Raw genomic sequence first — 20,604 nt, 5'->3', positions numbered from 1 at the left:
CAAAGAGAAAAGGCTAGCCAGGTTTTAACGTAACCAGGGTTTTGACGGACAAGAGAGGTCGATGAAGGCTTATCCTTGAGCATACGAGGAGAACATGACACAAAAGAAGCAGAAGCATACAGAAACAGTCCTCGGCTTACAAGTCTGCTTAGCGACCGTTCGAAGTCACCAGCGGCACTGAAAAAGGTGACCGGGGGCCATTTTTTCAGGCTGATGACTGTTGCGGCATCCCCCGTGGCCCACGCGATTTACATTCGGATGCTTGACAACCGATTCACATTTATGACGGTAGCAGTGTCCCCCCCCAGGGTCACGTGATCCCCTGTTGCGACCTTCTGACAAGCAAAGTCAATGGAGAAGCCGGATTCGCTTAGCGACCGTGCTACTAATTTAACAACCGCAGAGATTCACAGAACAAATGAGGCAACGGAAGTCATCCAATGAGGCAAAAACAACTCTCATGGGGTCAACTGTGGTCATAAGTCGAGGATTACCCGTACATGAAGGTAGGACTCCTTGAAATTACGACGGACCCCAAAACGGGACTTATGGCCTAGATCTGAAGCTCTGAATGTCTGCCTATCCTGCAGGCACATGACTTTATTTTGGGCAACTGGCTCACATTTTTGGTGGTTTGCAGCATTCCAGTGTCACATAACCGCAATTTATTATAATTATTTTCTTCAAAACTGGAGTTTACTTCCGCTTCCCCCGCCCAAAAATGCCCCATAGGGAACAATAGATTCATTTAACGACTGCTGCAATCACATAACAACTGTTGCAAAAAAAAAAAAAAAAAAAAAAGGCTGTAAAACTGGGTCACCTGACTCGCTTTATGACCATAATTACTTACGACTGAAATGATGGACTCAGTCGCAGTCGTAAGTCGAGAACTAGCTGTGGTTATATTAGGAGTAAGGGCCATCTTATAAGGCAGCCTGAGTCACAGAGACATCATTGAAAAGAAGCAGCGAGTCCTCGAACAGTGACTGTCTCGTGTAAGCGACAGTTTGTAGTTACAACGTGGATGAAAAAAAATTCCACTTAGTAGCCAGTCCTCACCTTTATGACCATTGCAGGTCTGTAAAGCGAAGCTGAAATGAGATCATAAAGATAGTGGCAGTTTCACTTAAGTGACCCTTTTGCTTAATGATGGAGTTGCTGGCCCAATTGTCGTCGCTAAACGAGGACTATTTTCACCCAACAAGCCAAAGTGCTTAGCTATAAGATAAGATCCGGCAGAAGCTCCAATTGATACCACTGTGAATTCAATATTTAAACCTAATTAGATGCAAGGCATACCTAGTATAACCAGCAATAAATCATGTTTTCCAACTCTTGACATTTCTTAACCATGATTTATCCATATAATGATTATCTGTCATCCAGACATTTTTCAACTCCTAGAGGCCACCAGATTTGCTCCACAACAATTGATCAAGTCTCCCAATGGATCCCTCAGTATCATTTATCCCTATTTTACACCGATCCAAAAAACAGAGAAATGCAGATTGAATGCAATCGGCGAACTCAACCAAAGATTTGTTTAGAATCGTTTAGATTCAATGCTGGCAAGAACACTCCTATTTTTTTTAATTTATTTTTTTGTATAAAATGCAGATATTTTAACTGGAAGGGCAACAAAAGAAAAAACCTAGAATTTAGAAACACATTCCAAACAGCATGCAAATTTCCATATTTCTACGCCGAGTCCCTGTTGCTCTGTTTCTGAAAACAGCTAAATTAAAACCATTTAAAAATACGACGAGCGCGCAAACATATAATTGCCAAGATCGAGCTAATTTGGGAGTGAATGTCAGCTTACGGATTGAAAGCTATTAAGCGATTGGGAGTTGAAATGGAATTTTACTGGATGCAATTTGGGGTCTCAACACAGCTTTCCTGCAGCTCTCTGCCACTTAATTTGCTCGTAAACGAAAGCTTTCGTATTATAATAAAAAAAACATCTGTTGCTAATATTTCTTCTGGCTCTGTTTGGTGGGATTTTTTCCCCCCCGTATTAATTTTAGCAGAACAACAAATTAACTGGAGGCAAATTGGTACCAACAAGAACTGCTAGCACAGCTCTGTTCAGGGGGTTGGAAAGCGTTTAGAAAGGGGGGAAGAGTTTCCGAAGGTGGAAACCTATATGGGCCACTTGTCATAAATTATACGCACAGAAAAGACATACAGGAAGTCCTCAATTTATAACCGCAATTGAGCCCAGTATTTCCGTTGTTAAGCAAAAACGGTTAAGCGAGTAGTGTCCAATTTTGTGACTTTTTTTTGGGCCAGAGTTGTTAAGCGAATCACACTGCAGTCGTTAAGTGAATCATACGGTTGTGGAGAGAATCTGGCTTCCCCCGTGGACTTTGCTTGTGGGAAGGTCACAAAAGGGGATCACGTGACCCTGGGAGAGTGCAACCAACGTAAGTACATGCCAGTTGCCAAGTGTGTGAATTTTGATGTGATCACGTCCGGATGCTTCCTCTGGAGCGGGGTGGGAATGGAGATTTTGCAGTATCCTTCCCCTGCCACGCCCACCGAGCTACACCACGCTCACCAAGCCACGCCCACAGAACCGGTAGTAAAAAAAAAAAAATGTGGATTTCACCATTGTTGCAAACGTTTCATTACCCAAATAGGTAACATCATCAATGCTAGCCTCCTTTTTGGGTATCACAAAAGGAGAGGACTCAGAAGTTGGTGTAGCAAAGATTGGTTGATTGGTTGTTGGTGCCTGCAATATGTGACTATTTCCATCTTATATTTTTTTTTATCAGTCTCCAAACTGGCCACCACATGGCTCTTCTACTCCTTCCAAAACAATGTAAGATTATAGGAGAAGTTTCCGTCATTTCTTCATATCCTCGGGCTAATTGTTTTTCTCTTCTGGCCCACAGCCTGTTCTTCCTTCCCATCTTCGAAACTTGCTCGTTATAGCTTCTCTTTTTAGTAATGCAGAAATGGATGCTGCTGCTTCCTTGGTTGCAAGATATTAATCTATCTGTAAATTTTCCTCTTCATGTCTGTGAAGTGCTTGAGCTGAAGACCACCTGAGGAGAGAGAGAGAGAGAGAGAGAGAGATCAAAGCAAAACTTTTAGGAAAAACTGTTTTCTCAGATGCCAGCAGGGGCATGCACAAATCAACGAATTGCACTGAAAATGTAAGCATTGTGACATTAGTACAAAACTGTTTCCTTTTAGACGAGTGTCCGCATGGGGCACCATGGAAGCTGTTCAACAATCACCGGGGATAATCCTTTATTTGACTATTACAATAACCTGGTGTTGGAAATTACATTATAATGGGACTCTTGCCAGATTTGAAATTAAAATAAGGCACAAGTTTGGAGGTAATAAATGGAGAAGCACTCCCAGCTGCTATTGCAGAAGGAAACAACTGGATGCCCTCCAGATAGCAGACATTTATTTAACAGAGATTATGGTCAACCTCAATGGGAGGCAGCCAATCATACGGATATAAATTCGCAAATTAGCAGGCGTGTGCCACCCACGCTCCACGTGGAACGACACCAGAAGGAACTGAAATACGTCAGAAAGCAGGACGCAGTAGTAACAAAAGGGTGCCATCAAAAGAGCTCACCTGTGCTTTCGGAGATGTCAGATGTTGGCGTGCCTGGTTGAAGTAACCTGGTGAAGTTGGGAGATTCCGAAAGTTTTTCAGGCGCCCTTTTCTTCAGTCGTTCTGCATTCCGCAACACAAAAGCTGCCCGTTTCCATGGACGTTGGCCAGAGAATAGAGATCTTCTATTTTGGACTCCGTTATTATCAATATCGGTCAGGCGTGAAAGATCAGGTCTAATTAAACTAATGTAGGGCTAATCATGCCTATGGACAGGAAACCTCCCAGCTAACGGTTAGCATCTGTTTGGAGTTAGATAAGGGTCAACGGAATTGAAGGAAAGATGGACTTAGTTTGGTTGTGGCTACGGAAGGATTCTAGGCTGATCCCTCTTTTGACTGCGCCCCCAGGCAGAGTCTCTGCCTACAAAACCAGAGATAAATCCTCCCCGTTATAATTTATGCACGCATAATAAATAAATAAATAAAAATTGAATACATGATGTCGATCAAGCCATTCCATTCTGATCTACTGCCGTTTTATTAGGTTCCGTCAAGCTGGTGGTGGATCTTAAGCGATCACACGATTAGGCTTTCTTCAAGATGATCTAACCTGGGCATTTAGGCCCCCAACGATGATGCCCTGATCCCAACAGTAACTGATTGCTAATTATATACAGGTTTCTGTGTTTAATATATCAATAAGTGTAATAAATGCTCTTGGATTCAATCGTCGTTCCTGTTCAATCGCTGAAGTATGTGAACAATCTTATTTGAAATGATGTAAGTCCGTGATGACGAAACGGTGGCACGCGTGCCAGAGGTGGCACGCAGAGGCCTCTCTGTGGGCACATGTGCTGTCGCCAGCTGTTATCCTGGTTTCCAGGGTGCACATGCACGCCAGCCAGCTCTGGTCTTCGTGGGCGCTGGAGCGCTGGAAAACAGCCTGAAAATGGCACAAAAGTGCCCCCAAAACAGGCTGTTTTCCTGGGTGTTTTCAGGGGAAAAGAGCCTGGTGGCGCAGCAGACTAATAGCCTGTTATTAACATTCAGCTGCCTGCAATTACTGCAGGTTCGAATCTTGCCAAGGCTCAAGGTTGACTCAGCCTTCCATTCTTTCAAAGGTAGGTAAATTGAGGACCCAGTTTGTGGGGGCAATAAACTGACTTTGTATAAATATACAAAAGGATGAAGGCTATTGCTTAACGCATTGTAAGCCGCCCTGAGTCTCCGGAGAAGGGCGGCATATAAATCAAATTAAAAAAAAAAAAAAAACCTCTATTGCCCAAGGTACAGAAGTTACGGATTGATATACCGGTAGCTGACTTAATTGTATGGCATCCACTTTTGTGTTTTTTTTTTAATCACCAGGGTTCATTTTCCTTCATTTATATTGCCGCTGAGAAACTAAGAATTAAGTCCTAATCAACACAGCGCTAGTTAATTAAAAGCTCGAGTCTTGCCTTCAAGGAATGCAAGTGCAGTACGGGGGAAAACCCGGCTCCACGGCTGCAAATTTTGCAGCTTGCCATGAAGAGGTCAACGCGAAGAAATCAACACGAGGAAACCCGAGAAACCTGCTGTGCAGCCCACCCACACAGAGTGGGAGAATTTGAGGAGGTCTGAGAAGGAAGTCAGACGTAGAAGGGTGACCCCGTATCCTTTCTCTGGCCAAAATTAAAACAAAAACATTGCTTGGATGGCAGGTAGTCCTCGACTTGTGACCCCAAGCGAGCCCAAAATTTCTGTTTTGCTAAAGCGAGACATTTGTTAAGCGAGTTCTGCTCCATCTGACGACCTTGCTTGTCACTCTGTTGTTAAGTGAATTATTGCAATTGTTCAGTTGGCAATAGGGTTGTTAAGCGAATCTGGCTTCCCGATAGACTTTGCTGGTCGGGAGGGTCGCAAAAGAGGAACGTCTGACCCCTGGATACAGCAACCGTCATAAATATGACTCAGCTGTCATCTGTCCAAATTTTGATCACGTGACCATGGGGGATGCTGTAATGGTGGTGTGAAAAACGGTCATTAAGTCACTTTTTGTGGTGTTGTCATTTGGGTCACTAAATGAGCTGTTGTAGGTCGAGGACTACCTGTAATCCAATACATATGAGCGAATCAACTAGCCTGGCTACGAGGGCGTTGGGGATTCCTAACATTTCTTATGCAGCTAAGATGAGGAAGATTGGATTGGTGTCCTATTGGCACATTTCTCTGCACCAGACCCCATTAAGTGATTTATTAGTAAGATCTGAAAAGCATTTCCAGGTCTCTTCTCAAGGGTTGGAACAAGCAATTGCTCCAGGCGGTACCTTCTTGTACCTTCTGCCAGCAAAGCAACTAAACAAGGCCTGCCGAGAGATGATATATTGTTCCTCTTAGGAGTTGTGCAACTGAGGCTGCCCTGCCCTGCTCCTCACCCCGTAAGTCAATGAATAGGGTACGGTCTTTGCACACAAACAGTTAGATCACTGATGGGGGGGGGGAGGAGGAGGACGGGAGGGAAAAGGAAAAGGGGAGGGGGGAGGAAGAAGGGGGAGGAGAAGGAGGAGGAAGAGGGGAAGGAGGAGGAGAAGAGGAGGGGGAGGAGGAGGAGGAGAGAAAAGGAAGAGGGGAGGGAGGAGGAGAAGGGGAGGGGGAGGAAGAGAGGAAGGAGTAGGAGGAGAAGGAGAAGGAGGAAGGGGAAGAAGAGGGGGAGGAGGAAGAGGGGAAAGAGGAAGAGAGGAGGAGGAGGAGAAGGGGAGGGAAAAGGAAGAGGGGAGGGAGGAAGAAAGGGGAGGGGGAGGAGGAGGAAGAAGAGGGGGGAGGAGGAAGAAGAGGGGAAGGAGGGGGAGAGGAGGAGGAGAAGAAGGGTGAGGGAAAAGGAAGAGGGGAGGGAGAAAGAGGGGGAGGGGAGGAGGGGGAAGAAGAGGGGGGAAGAGGAGGAACAGGGGAAGGAGGAAGAGAGGAGGAGGAGAAGAAGGGTGAGGGAAAAGGAAGAGGGGAGGGAGGAAGAAGGGGAGGAGGAGGATGAGGAGGGGGAAGAAGAGGGGGGAAGAGGAAGAAGAGGGGAAGAAGGGGGAGAGGAGGAAAGGGGTGGAAAGGAAGAAAGAAGCCACTAATGAAATAAGGGCTATGAGGCATGACGTTAACTGTGCTTATTTCTGTTATTACTGCATTTTCTCCAGACCTTGAAGGAGAAATTGTTGGAGGGGTTACCAAATAGTCCTCAAATCCCACCAGCGGTTTCAAGGTGAACTTGGCAGGAGACACCCACAAGCATCCTTCAAAGACCAAGTCTCGGCTCTCCCTAGAAGGAATTTTCTGCGCCCAAAGCTGTTGCCTCTGTGGGACACACAAATGGCTCTCCTCCTATTTCATCCTCTTTAGTTTGGCGTCCTGATTAGGATCGTTAATTCTGACCAGGTGAGTGAAGAAGCACATCTGGCTTCATCTTAAGGTGTGCCGAAGCTCAGCGCGCCTGTTCTTTGCCATCTGGGTGGGGGAATACACCTGTTCCCTGGTGCATTCCTTCTGAACAAACCCTTGACCAAGCAGTTGGATGACAGCTTCAGACTCTTAAAAGCCAATTTCCACGCATTTCTCTCCTGAGAAAGAAAAGTATCGAAGCTCATGAAAACCACCACACGTATAAGGTTGATTCTCGAGGACCTATAGAAGAGGCTTCTTCAAATTCCAACGCAGTTGAAAAACCAGGATTTTGTCGCCGGCTCGAAACAGGAGACACGGTGCTCAAGGCTCAGAAGTGCCCTTCAGAAAGTGTTCTTTCCTCTCTCTGTTTTCGAGATGAACTGCAGATCATTTGCGGCGATGGTGCTTCATGTTCTGAACATCATCCTCCAGAGATGTTTGGTGGTGGTGGTGGGTTCCCCCCCCCCATCTCCAGGGCTAGGCAAGGGCCTTTTTATGTACTTGGCTTGCAATTCAAACTTGCTTCTTTCTTCTCCTTTTGAATGTTGCTCAGCTCAACGAGTGGTGGAGTGAATAGGTAGAAGGACGGCCCGCGAGACACTCAACACACTCTTTTAACATGTTAATATCAAAACAGAGGTAGTCCTTGACTCAGGACCACAATTGAGCCCCCCCCAAAAAATTTCTGTTGTTAAGTGAGACATTGGTTAAGTGAGTTTTGCCCCCATTTTATGACTTTTCTTGCCACCCGCTTCTTAAGTCAATCACTGCAGTTGTTACGTTAATAACATGATTGTAAAGTGAATAGGGACGCGGTGGCTCAGTGGCTAGGACGCTGAGCTTGTCAATCAGAAGGTCGGCAGTTCAGCGGTTCAAATCCCTAGTGCCGCTTAACGGAGTGAGCTCCCGTTCCTTGTCCCAGCTTCTGCCAACCTAGCAGTTCAAAAGCACGTAAAAAATGCAAGTAGAAAAACAGGGGCCACCTTTGGTGGCAAAGTAACAGCGTTCCTTGTGCCTTTGGCGTTGAGTCATGCTGGCCACATGACCACAGAGACGTCTTTGGACAGCGCTGGCTCTTCGGCTCTGAAACGGAGATGAGCACCGCCCCCTAGAGTCGGGAACGACTGGCACATATGTGCGAGGGGAACTTTTACCTTTTACCTTGACTCGGGACCACAACTGAGCCTCAAAATTTTCCTTGTTAAGTGAGACATTGGTTAAGTGAGTTTTGCCCCCATTCTACGACTTTTCTTGCCCCCTTCTTAAATGAGTCACTGCAGTTGTTAAGTTAATAACATGTAAAGTGAATCTAGTTTCCCCATTGATTTTGCTCGTCAGAAGGGGATTCACATGATCCCGGGACATTGGAACCGCCATAAATACTAGTCAGTTGCCAAGTGTCTGAATTTTGATCACGTGATGCTGCAGCAGTTGTTAAGTGTGGAAAAACGGTCACAAATCACTTTTTCCAGGGATGTGGTAATTTTGAATGGTCGCTAAACGAAGAAGGGCTAGCTGTCTGCTTAACCTCAGGGGCTCCCTCACTATTCATTGTTTTGCTCTGCAGCTCCATCATCAAACAATACAAAATCAAGACCAATATCTGCACTTTTTTAAAAAAAAAAATACAGCTACAATATTCTTCTTGCTTTCACTTTCAACGCAACAGGAGGGCTGTTGCATTTTTCTGACTGCGTTTATTCACAGTCCTTAAGAACGATAAAATCATACCGAAGGAGCAGCAGAGCCAAATATGTAACTGGAACAAGCATCAAACACTTCCCATGACTGCAACGATCCATTCCATCAAAAAACAAACCTCTAGGGTTTTTTTTCTCTTTTGCCGCCTCTTTTAACAAGAGGCGGCAAAGAAATTTTAAGCCTTCCTCACTACTCTCTTCTAGCAACCTCCAATAAATGCTGAGGTTGCAGAATTTCTGGGCAAGACTACTTTTTGGCACCTGGAACCTTATCCTACATCCCTCCAAGTCACAGAAAACTGAGATAATCTCAAACAGATACAGAAATAAAATCCCTACCTCTAAAGATATATACGTTATCCTATGGCCGGATGGACCAATCACAAGCCTGCGTAGAGATCTACCAAGAGGACCCGGGAGTCTTGAGAGCCACCGCCAGTCAAAAAAAATCAAAATAAATTCTTTCGGCAAGTTATTAGAAGCCACTTTGGGCTCACCCAGAAGACAATGACAGAAAATTAAGATAATCTTACAAATTGGCGGAGCTGCCCCCCCCCCCCCCAATCAAGACAGAGCAATTATGTTGCAGGTGAGTTTTAAACAGAAACAAAACCAAAACAGACAATGCAACTGAGTAACTTTTACTAATTCATCTCTACAAAAAAAAAAAAAAAAACCTGCTTAATTTTTGCATGGAAGATGAGCCACGAAATAGTGTGGAAGAAAAAATCAGAAGTAGAACAACAGAGAGATAACTATCTAGAGTATCAAGATTACACTCAACCTTTCTGTACCGTATTTCCCCAAAAATAAGACCCTGTCCTTTTTTTTTTTGAACCCTGAAATAAGCGCCTGGCCTTATTTTCGGGGAGGTCTTATTATTTTGGGGCACGTGGAGCAAGATGGGGCTCCTCTTGCAGCCTTACCTTAGCTCTGTCTCCCTAAGCCTAGCCAGAGGAAATTGCAGGGACCAGTTGCGCCTGCATTTAAATATTTTTGGGGAGGGCTTATTTTTGAGGGGGGGCTTATTTTGGGGGAAGGTCTTATTTTCAGGGAAACACGGTATTAAATAAACTCTATTGCAGGGGTGTCAAACTCAAGGACTGGGGGCCGGATCTGGCCAGTGGGGTGCTTAGATCTGGCCAGTGGGGCCGCCCTAGAAACAGCGAAGGACCGGCCGACAGTACCTCTTGCCAGCGAAAACAGAGCTCGGGAGCCTATTTTCACTGGCAGAGTGCACAGGTGCCCCCGACATGAGTGACGGTGAGCTGGCCATGCCCACCCTGGCCACACCCACTCTGTACCCTCCCCCCCCAGGTCAAACACAACCCTGATGCGGCCCTCAATGAAATCGAGTTTGACCCCCACCCCCGCTCTATTGCATGTCAACTGGGGGAACTTTACTCCATTAATAAAGTCTACGCTGGTTGATGTTCCCTCTGGCACCGGAATTTAAATCCTTATTTCAAGAAGGCTCATTACACACACACATACCATTTATATTTGCTACAAACACACCCACCAAAGTCCTGCAGGCATCCAGGTCTCTTCTCTCAGCGGCTATTATCACATTTGCAAAACAAACGGCGCTGCCGTTTGAATTGTATTGCACAGGAATATAAATCAATTCCCCGAATGGCCTCTCCCATCGCATATACAAAAGCCTCCGTACAATGAAGAGAATGAGCCCTCCTTTCCCGAGAAACACGGGTACACGCGTGCTCCAAGAATGGCCAACAACGGACAAAAACCAAGGTTTGGTTATTTCTAACCCACCCTTTTTTTTAAAAACACACTCTTTTATATTCCCTTTATCGCTTGCACATGTTCTGGGTGTTATGGGATAGATAGATAGATAGATAGATAGATAGATAGATAGATAGATAGATAGATAGATAGATAGATAGATAGATAGATAGATAGATAGATAGAGATAGAGGTAGATAGGTAGGTAGATAGATAGATAGATAGGTAGGTAGGTAGGTAGGTAGGTAGGTAGGTAGGTAGGTAGGTAGATAGATAGATAGATAGATAGATAGATAGATAGATAGATAGATAGATAGATAGATAGATAGATAGATAGATAGATAGATAGAGCGAGCAGTGTTTCTCTAAAGCTGGCATGTTTATCAGCATAGGCTGGCTGGGGAACTCTGGGAGCTGGTCCACACATCTTAAAAGTTGCCAAGTTGGAGAAAGACCGATATAGAACAATTCGATTAAATTCGATCTCCGGCCCAAATTTACTCTCTTAACCTCTGCCTTTTCTTTTGGTCTGCACTTAACTTCATCTGCTCCTCATTCTCATGCTGTGCCTGCCCCCCATACCACCCCACTCAACCCCAGGCAAAATAGGGGCATTGGAAGGCTGCAAAATGAGGAATAAAGAACAGAAAAGATTTATTGCTCTTACTTTTTAGGGGACGTTAATTCCAAGCCATTTCCCCCCACTTTGTTTGCTGTTTTTTTTCCTTCCTGAAACAACTAGCTGGAATGTACTTTGCTGACCCGAGCACAACTTGTTCTTTTCACCTGAGGTGAACCAAGCTCACAAACTCCTTCCCTTGTTTCTTTTAAAGTTAGATATTTATAAACACGGTCCATGTGCCCCAAAGGTCATACAGCTTTCTTATTGGCAGCCTCTCCACAAGAGGCTTAGCCTGATTAATAAAGAATAAAATGATGTTTTTAAAGTTTCGGTATATGGATCGGTGTATAGTATGATTCGAACACGTTGACGCTAGGCAAAATAAACCACATAAAAATTAACCAAAGTCGAAACTAAGTTTCATTACATTTTGCAAATGCAGCTATTATACCCGAAACGGATTTAGGTAAAGGGGGGGTTGGGTTAGGTGAACAATAGCCACATGAGGTCCACTGCCAATTTCCTAAAATAATTCTGCTTTTCCGTTTGCCTGCAAGTTTTCTCCAGAGATGCCACATTAGGACTAGACATTCATTTCTCAAGCTTATAATAAGATGGTTCTTTTGAAACAATGAACATTACGCAGAAGGAAAAATAGAAGTAAATTAGTACACAATTCTTTCAGTAACGCTACCCGTGTATCACCATGCACAAGATACACTTTATTTCTTATGAAAACTACTCTTCCAAAGGGTTTTTCCTTTAGAACAAGGGCCTCAATCAACATTAGACTGATGCTGAGGATCACTGAAGATGGCATTTAATTTCACTGTACGAAGTGCAATGACGATCAAGTAAACTCAACTAACTCAACTAAAATTAGATGGTGATTTATTTATATCCCTCCTTGAGTTACAAATAACTCAAGACAACAGACATATCCAACAACACACCTTCCTCCTCCTATTTTCCCAACAAAAACCACCCTGTGAGGGTGAAGTTGGCTAAAGGGGGGGGGGGACTGGCCCAAAGTCACCCAGCCGGCTTTCATGGCTAAGGTGAGATAAGAACTCAAGCTTCCCATTTTCTAGCCGGGTGTCTTAAGCACTAGTCCAAGCCAGCTCTCTTCTTCCAAAGCTCCTTCCAAACTGCACTTAATGGACTCAAAATCTAAGGTGTAGGAGACACCCGGAGGCTCCAACTGGTGCAGAATGCGGCTGCGCGGGGGATTATGGGAGCGACGGGGCGCTCCCATGTGACTCCTCTCCTGCGCGAGCTGCATTGGCTTCCGGTGGACTTCCGGGTGCGCTTCAAGGTGTTGGTGATCACCTTTAAAGCGCTCCATGGCTTAGGGCCAGGGTACTTACGGGACCGCCTTCTGCCACCAATAGCCTCCCACCGGCCGGTTCGCTCCCACAGAGAGGGCCTCCTCAGGGTGCCGTCGGCCAGACAATGCCGGCTGACGACCCCCAGGAGGAGAGCCTTCTCTGTGGTGGCACCTACCCTATGGAACAATCTACCCCCATAGATACGAGTGATCTCCGACCTCCGGACTTTTCGTCGGGCCCTAAAAACTTATTTTTTTCAGTTAGCCGGTCTGTCTTGATTTTAGGGTTAGTTTTAAAATTTTAATATTGATTTTAATTGACAAGTTTTAAATTATGGGCCAAATTTATAAATTATTTTAACTTTATTTTTAACTGTGATGTTATGTATAGATGTTTTTATCTTGGCTGTTCACCGCCCTGAGTCCGAAAGGAGAAGGGCGGTATAGAAATTTGAATAATAAATAAGTAAGTAAGTAAGTAAGTAAGTAAGTAAGTATGAAAGAACTTTAGGTCACCCACAGAGTTCTCCTTGGTCAGGGGTAGAGAACTTCTCTTTTTCCAAATGAATGAACATGTTCAGTCTCCTTCGTCTTAGCCCAGCAGACCGCAGCATATTCGGGCTGCAGAAGTGGTGGGTGAACATGCACATGCATGCACGAACAAAACTGTATTTGTGAAAGTGGCACACACACACAAAACCATCCATTCTCTCCCCCACCAGCCCACTGCAGGTCCACTGAGCTGGAAAGGTTGAGGAACACTGTCTTCTTAGACCCTACAAACTTCAATTGTTGGTCAATGGGCTACAGCAACTTATTGGTAGGTCACAAAATACTTGCACCTTTCTCTACACAGAGACCAAATTCCTTACTAATTCCTCTTAAGTTGCACCTACGTGGTACTTTTTATCCCTTCTATCCCAGATTTACAGCAAAGGCAGGAGGGACATTTAACCCTGCTCCGAAAATTTCCTGATCTACATGGTGGCTGATTGAAATTGATCAAATCCAGCAACTGAAGATTCTCTACTTTCTAACAAATAAGATTTGGGGATTGCAAAAGGAAATAAAGAAGTATTTTTTTTTCCCTCTGTCCCCAAACGCCTTAAGAGAATAGACGATGTTGGGCTTGTGGGTTTAGTGACTGATCATGATCTAGACAACAGATAACAACAGATTCCAGTCTTGCCTCCAGAAGTTGTGGGTGCTCCAGGATTGGAGGTTTTAAGAAGATACTGGACAACCATTTGTCAGAATGGCAGGAGGTTGGACTAGAAGACATCCAAGGTTCCTCCCAACTCTGCTATGCTGTAATCCAGACTTTTGACAATGGTCACTATTAAACCCTGAAGCCCAACAGATACCAGCCACCAAAGCTACACCAGGGGTGTCCAACCTTGGCAACTTTTAAGACCCGTAGACTTCAATTCCCAGAGAATAACAGAATAGTATATAGCTGGTTAGGAAATTCCGGGAGTTGAAATACACAGGTCTTAAAAATTGCCATGGTTGGCCACATGTAAGAGGATTTTAGGGCAGATTTAGACAGTTCAATCAACACCCTTTTCGTCACAGCAGCCAAGGAGAAACTCACCATCACAAATAAAAGGCAATAATCCCAGGCGTCACCGTTGAGCCCAAGCATCCCATACGAAGCAGCCTTTTTGCCACTGAACCAAGAGGTGGCATTTAACAATGATTGCCTTCCCCACACCCCCACCCCGCCTCGATTCTCCTGGTTTCTCTTCCACGACTTCTTTTGACCGGGATTATTTATCCAGGTTAATCCTCAGATACCTTTTGACCTCTTTCCACCCCCCCTACCCCCAAAATAGTGTGTATATGTATGTATGTATGTATGTATATATGGTCAATAGATAGATAGATAGATAGATAGATAGATAGATAGATAGATAGATAGATAGATAGATAGATAGATAGATAGATAGTCTATCTTAGCCTCCTTAGTCTCCCAATGGGCAGCAGAGTGTTTGCTGGCTGCCAGAAAAAAAAAGCCTAGAAACTAGTGGATTGTGATTTCACTGAACTAGGGCTGCATAAAAATCTTGGTTTACGTAGGAAGAACCTGGCTAAAGAGAAATACATACACACACACACACACACATATATATGAGCCTTGGTAGCGCAGCAGACTAAAGCACTGTTAAGTAACACCAGCTGCCTGCAATTACTGCAAATTCAAATCTCACCAGGCTCAAGGTTGACTCAGCCTTCCATCCTTTCGAGGTCGGTAAAATGAGGACCCCGATTGTGGGGGCAATAAGCTGACTTTGTATAAAAAAGAACACCACTTAGGAAGAGGGGGAGGCGAAAGCCCTACTAAGCAAGTACGTACAAAAAAGTATGAAGGCTATTGCTTAATGCATTGTAAGCCGCCCTGAGTCTCCGGAGAAGGGCGGCATATAAATCGAACCGATAGATAGATAGATAGATAGATAGATAGATAGATAGATAGATAGATAGGTAGGTAGGTAGGTAGGTAGGTAGGTAGGTAGGTAGGTAGGTAGGTAGATAGATAGATAGATAGATAGATAGATAGATAGATAGATAGATAGATAGATAGATAGATAGATAAGATAGTTAGAGCAGTGTTTCTCTAAAGTGGGAGAAAACCCGAATAACCAAAGACTTACATACATACATACATACATACATACATACATACAAACATACATACATATATGCATACATACATACACACACACACACACACACACACACACATATATATATATATATATATGCATATATATGCATATATATATGCATATATATATATGCATATATATGCATATATATATGCATATATATATATGCATATATATATATACATATATATATACAGTCAATACACACACACACAAGAAACAATTGGGGGTCAACTCACAGAGCAACTACGCAACCCATCCTGGGAAGAAAAACCCTGGCAGGGCTGGACTCTCTCGTCTTCTCCTCCATGGCTTTCCTCTCTCTCTCTCTCTCTCTCTCTCTTGTCCCCCCCCCAAAAAAACTCCCTTCTGTCCCCCACAAAAAGGCCTTCAGACCGAAGGTCCATCCAGTCCAGCCCCCCCCCGCCCCCCAATTTCCCCTGCAGGCAAAATCTCTCTCTCCACTGCCTCGACCCCCACATTTCCCCTTCTCGCAACAGCCCCCTTCCCGCCCCACCAAGCTCGGGATTTGGGGGCTCGTTCCCCCCTACCCCCACGCGCGTCCGTGGGGAGGGGGTCGTAGAGGCTTCCCGTCCCGTCCTTTCCTCCCGGGGTCTTGGCTGGCTTTCTTTCTCCCCCCACCCCACCCCACCCCACCCCGCCCTTGCCCAGCCCCTCCGCGACCCCTCCGTCCCCGCCGACCCACCCGCGGACTCGCCGGTGTTGATCCAGTCCGGGTTGGCCAGGCTGGCGATGGCGAAGATATCGGCGGCCAGAAAGAGGCATCCTGAGATGATGGTCAATTTGTCCATGTCCTCCGGCTCCGACCACGGCCCGGTTTCCCACAGGCGGGGCCCGGGCCGGGGGCTCCTCACAGCCGCGGCTCCATGGCTCGGCGCGGCCTCCGACCCCCTCGCGCCGCCGCCTGGCCTGGCCTGGCCTGGCCTGGCCGCCGCCGCCGCCGCCGCCCCCTTCGTCCCTCACCGCCGTCCTCAGGTAGCCGCTGCGCAGGGGCGGCCCCTCCCCGCCGCCGCCGGGCCCCCGACTCGGGACGGCGCCGGAAGCAAAACCCAAGCGGGGCACCGCCGCGGTCGCGTCACCCGGAAGCGAAAGCGTGGGGGGGTCTCTCTCTCTCTCTCTCTCTCTCTCGCTCGCTCGCTCGCCTCTCGCAGTGGGCACCAGACGGGGCGGGGCTTCTAGAGGAGACGGCGACGCCGCCGAGCGTCGCCAGGACAGCTTGGGTGGGCGGGGTTTCTTGGGCGAGGCGGGGCTTGAAGGGCGTGACGAGGGAAACGGGGCGGGGCTTCGGAAATGGCGGGGGGGAAAAAACGGTCCCTCGTGCTGGATTTGGGCGCCATTGGAAGGAAGAGGTCGAAGCCGACTTTCCTTCTTTGGTTGTGAGGGGGACAAACAAACAAACCAACCCTAATTGACCGAGGGAGGTGAAAGCCAAGCCTTCCTCATATTATTTTTTTAAAATTTTATTTATTTATTTAGGACTTGGACACCTAGCTCAAAGGACTTTTGGAGGAATTAAATAATGGGACAACAAGTATATATATATATATTATATATATATTTATATATATATTTTAAAAGGAAGAAACAGCTGCGATCACACACATTGCTCCTAGAAGCACGAAGCCGAAGACACCAGCCTGAAGATGACGAATGAGACTTCGTCAAAACGTTGCCAAGAAACCTCCAATTTTACGCGGGAGAAAACACGAATAACCAAAGACCTACATACAAACACCCGTGAAAACCTCAGAAAACATATATACAAATATATATATACAAATATATATATACAAATGTATATATATTTAAAGGAAGAAACAGCTGCGATCACACACATTGCTCCTAGAAGCACGAAGCCGAGAACAGCAGCCTGAAGATGACAAATGAGACTTCGTCGAAACGTTGCCAAGACACCTCCAATTTTACGCGGGGTTGGAGTAGAAGACCTCCAAGTAACAATTTTTCTCTGACCCTGCTATTTAAATCCTGAAGTCCATCTTAGCAGGTTGCTGGCTAGGTAGCATTACTCCACCACTCATATATGTCAGGCATGGTCTTATTACACACACAGACACCTGGTGCTTACCAACAGCAGTTGTGCAACACAATTACCAACAATTATACAATCTAGGTCAGTGATGGCTAACCTTTTTGCCATCACGTGCCAAAAGTGGGGGGAGTGCAGGGGGGTTGCGTGTATGTGCCCACACCGATAATTCTATGCGTCCTGCCCCTGCGCATGTGTGCATTGAATTGAATTGAATTTATTAAATTTTTATACCGCCCGTCTCCCAGAGGGACTCAGGGCGGTGAACAGCCAGGATTAAAATACATACAATATGAAAATTAAAATAATTTAAAACATAATTAAATCCATTTGGCTTCCCCAATTTAAAACCCCTTACCCATAAAACAATTAAAAATTTTAAGCCAGCCCAGCTTGCTGAAAGAAGAAGGTCTTCAGAGCCCGGCAGAAAGTACGGAGGTCCGGGATCAATCGTATCCCTGGGGGTAGCTCGTTCCAGAGGGCGGGTGCCTCCACAGAGAAGGCTCTCCCCCTGGGGGTCGCCAGTCAACATTGCTTGACCGACGGCACCCTGAGGAGACCCTCTCTGTGGGAGCATATTGGTCGGTGGGAGGTTGTCGGTGGTGTGCATGACACCCCCACCCCCACGCTTCCCTTGCTTTTGGCATGTGATGGCACGGCAGGCCCCATAATCCTGTTTTTCGCCCTCCCCAGGCTCCAGAACCTTTCTAGGAGCCTGGGGAGGGCGAAAATGACCTTCTCCACCTCCCTGGAGGCTTTCCGGAGGCCGGAAATGGCCTGTTTGCCAACTTCCAGTGGGCCCAGAAGGCCCGAAAATCAGCTGACCAATGTGCGCATATGTGCCAGAGCTGAGCTTGAGTGCCCACCGATAGGGCTCCGCGTGTCACCTGTGGCACCCGTGCCATAAGTTCACCATCACGGACCTAGGTCCAGCCCAGGGGCAATTGGCTTAGAAGAGGAGATAATTTTCTGGAGTTCTATATCCAGTTCTCCCCCGCTTATGTACTTTTTAAATTTCAAAACTTTATTTTTATTTTATTTTTATTTGTTTACTATGCAAAGTCATTTTTGTAAATGGGATTTCTCGAAACACATTTTAAAATGTGATTGGGTGCATAACTTCTTTTTTTAAAAAATATTTTTATTAAACAGTTTTTTAAAAAAACAAAAACAGATATTTACTTCTTCTTTTCAATATTTTCGCATAACTTTTAAAGAGCTGTCACATTGGAAAAGTTTTGTTTTAGCCATGCTAAACAGATCTTCCGCAAGCGACCCCCCCCCACTCCGAAATCAAAATGAGATTTTTTTTGCATCCAGTAGTATCAGATGTTTGGCCGATAACTGGTTTGTTAAGACTGCCAACTCTTTTAACTAATTGCCATGTGACATTTATGCAGCGGATGGTCTATCCACTGCATTTTTAGATCCATCTGTGCAAATTACAGAGTCTCTGAGAAAGGCGTACTTAAAAACGACCTTTAGGATATTATCTCCACAGCTTGCTGTACAAAAAAATTACAGTATTGCAGAGCCTTGTTTTAGGAAAGAAATACGGGGAAGAGTTTGTGCAATGTTTGCAACAGGCTACCTTCATTCGTGATATTCAGTCAAATCTACTATCTAAACTACATTACCTTCATTTAATAGTTCAGTGATGGGTGTGAGCCCATCAATTGAATGATCATTTTTCCCCCACAATTCCACTTTTGCAACAACACCAGATATTTCAGAAGCTTGTGAAGGCACCTTAAATCTTCCCAGTCCTTTTTTAAAAAAAATCTTTATTCATCCTTGAAAATTCCAAAATCCATGGAATTCAAATAACTATCAAGATTCTAAACTGTTGCTAGGCATCGCCATCGCCTTGCCCACCACAGTGTTCTTCCTTAATGTGATATTTTCAGGCTGGTGGTTATTTCCACTTTCCATGTAGTCTCTGTATGTGTTGGGTTCCAGATAGATTTCTGTTAAGGATTGATCACCATGGATCCTCAAAAGCCAACTTTTAAGAAAGAGTTAACTTTCAAGACATCGCCTTCCCTCAAGTCTTCTATCAGTGGTTCTTCAGCTAGATTATCTGACAGCAAAAAGTCATCTGACCGAGGGAGGCCATTTGATAGACGGAGATCTTCTGACAGAAGGAGATCCTCCACCAGAGAGAGCTCATCTGACAGAAGGCGATCATCTGCCAGGAGATCCTCTGCAAGAGAACTGTATTTCAGAAGGTCATCAGTCGAAAGATCAGCTGACAGACGGAGACCTTCTGACAGAAGGAGATCATCTGCCAGGAGGCCCTCTGCAAGAGAACCATATTTCAGAAGGAGGTCATCAGCTGACCGAGGGAGGACATTTGACAGGAGGAGATCTTCTGACAGAAGGAGATCCTCCACCAGAGAGAGCTCATCTGACAGAAGGCGATCATCTGCCAGGAGATCCTCTGCAAGAGAACCGTATTTCAGAAGGAGATCATCAGTCGAAAGATCAGCTGACAGACGGAGATCTTCTGACAGAAGGAGATCATCTGCCAGGAGGCCCTCTGTAAGAGAACCATATTTCAGAAGGAGATCATCAGCAGACCGAGGGAGGACATTTGACAGGAGGAGATCTTCTGACAGAAGGAGATCCTCCACCAGAGATAGATCATCTGACAGAAGGAGATCATCTGCCAGGAGGCCCTCTGTAAGAGAACCATATTTCAGAAGGAAGTCATCAGCTGACCGAGGGAGGACATTTGACAGGAGGAGATCTTCTGACAGAAGGAGATCCTCCACCAGAGAGAGAGAAGAAAGAAGAAAGTCATCTCTAAAGTGGCCATATTTCAGAAGGAGGTCATCAACCAGACCGTACTTTAGAAGATGGTCTGATGTATCATCAGGTATCACTATAGCTCAATTCCTTCTCACTTGCTCTTCTTCCTTTCTCTTCCCATCAATGCGATCAATAATTTGATACAAATTCTTGCAACTGACCTTTCAAGTTTTTGGGTCAACAAATGCTGCTCATTGTGCAGAAGTCCAAGAGATGTTGATATCACCATTACATTCCTGCATGTACTTAACACAATAAATGAATGACTGCTGGCCAACTCTTTCTTTAAGCAGGAATTGTTATTGATCGATGGGCATCTCAGATGGCACCCAATGGAATATGCATCTGATTCAACTTCAAATTTCTCACAAGGAGGCAGCCACTGATGCATAGTAACAAATAGCTTTTCAAAGTAGGACTTCCTAAGGACTTTATGATATCCCGCTAAAGTTTGCTAATGAAAGAGCAAATGCCATTAGACATCCTCAAATTTTGAGACCATGTTTTTTTTGGGGGGGGGGTTGGATCCCATCTTTGCAAACCTCTCCATGTTTTTCTATTTCCTATAAAGTCTCTTCCTAAGATTTGGCTTGCGTAAAAAAAAAACCCTCAGGTGTAGAGCATGTTCGTTAGATTATGATGACCAACTTGTATGCTTTTGGTCA

The 20,604-nt window shown here is 45.2% G+C and overlaps 2 protein-coding genes across 2 annotated transcripts in view; one reads left to right on the top strand and one right to left on the bottom strand.

Annotated features, from left to right (window-relative positions):
- The window catches only part of MOSMO (modulator of smoothened), a 31,086-nt gene extending 14,895 nt beyond the window's left edge, over nt 1–16,191 (bottom strand). Inside the window, exon 1 of the mRNA XM_060692880.2 lies at nt 15,767–16,191. Within this exon, the coding sequence (XP_060548863.1) occupies nt 15,767–15,872 (106 nt within the window). The 5' untranslated portion in view covers nt 15,873–16,191. The remainder of the gene's footprint in view (nt 1–15,766) is intronic.
- A 2,842-nt stretch (nt 16,192–19,033) lies between these two features.
- Nucleotides 19,034–20,154, top strand: LOC148112111 (uncharacterized). The gene has a single exon (XM_087878524.1). The coding sequence runs from the start codon at nt 19,115–19,117 to the stop codon at nt 20,078–20,080; it is 966 nt and encodes a 321-aa protein (XP_087734650.1). The 5' UTR covers nt 19,034–19,114; the 3' UTR covers nt 20,081–20,154.
- Nucleotides 20,155–20,604: the final 450 nt, after the last annotated feature.

This window comes from Pantherophis guttatus, chromosome 14 (genome assembly GCF_059756535.1).
Source record: "Pantherophis guttatus breed Tessera chromosome 14, ASM5975653v1, whole genome shotgun sequence".
NCBI lineage: Eukaryota > Metazoa > Chordata > Lepidosauria > Squamata > Colubridae > Pantherophis > Pantherophis guttatus.
This window is presented reverse-complemented; position numbering and strand designations above follow the sequence as displayed.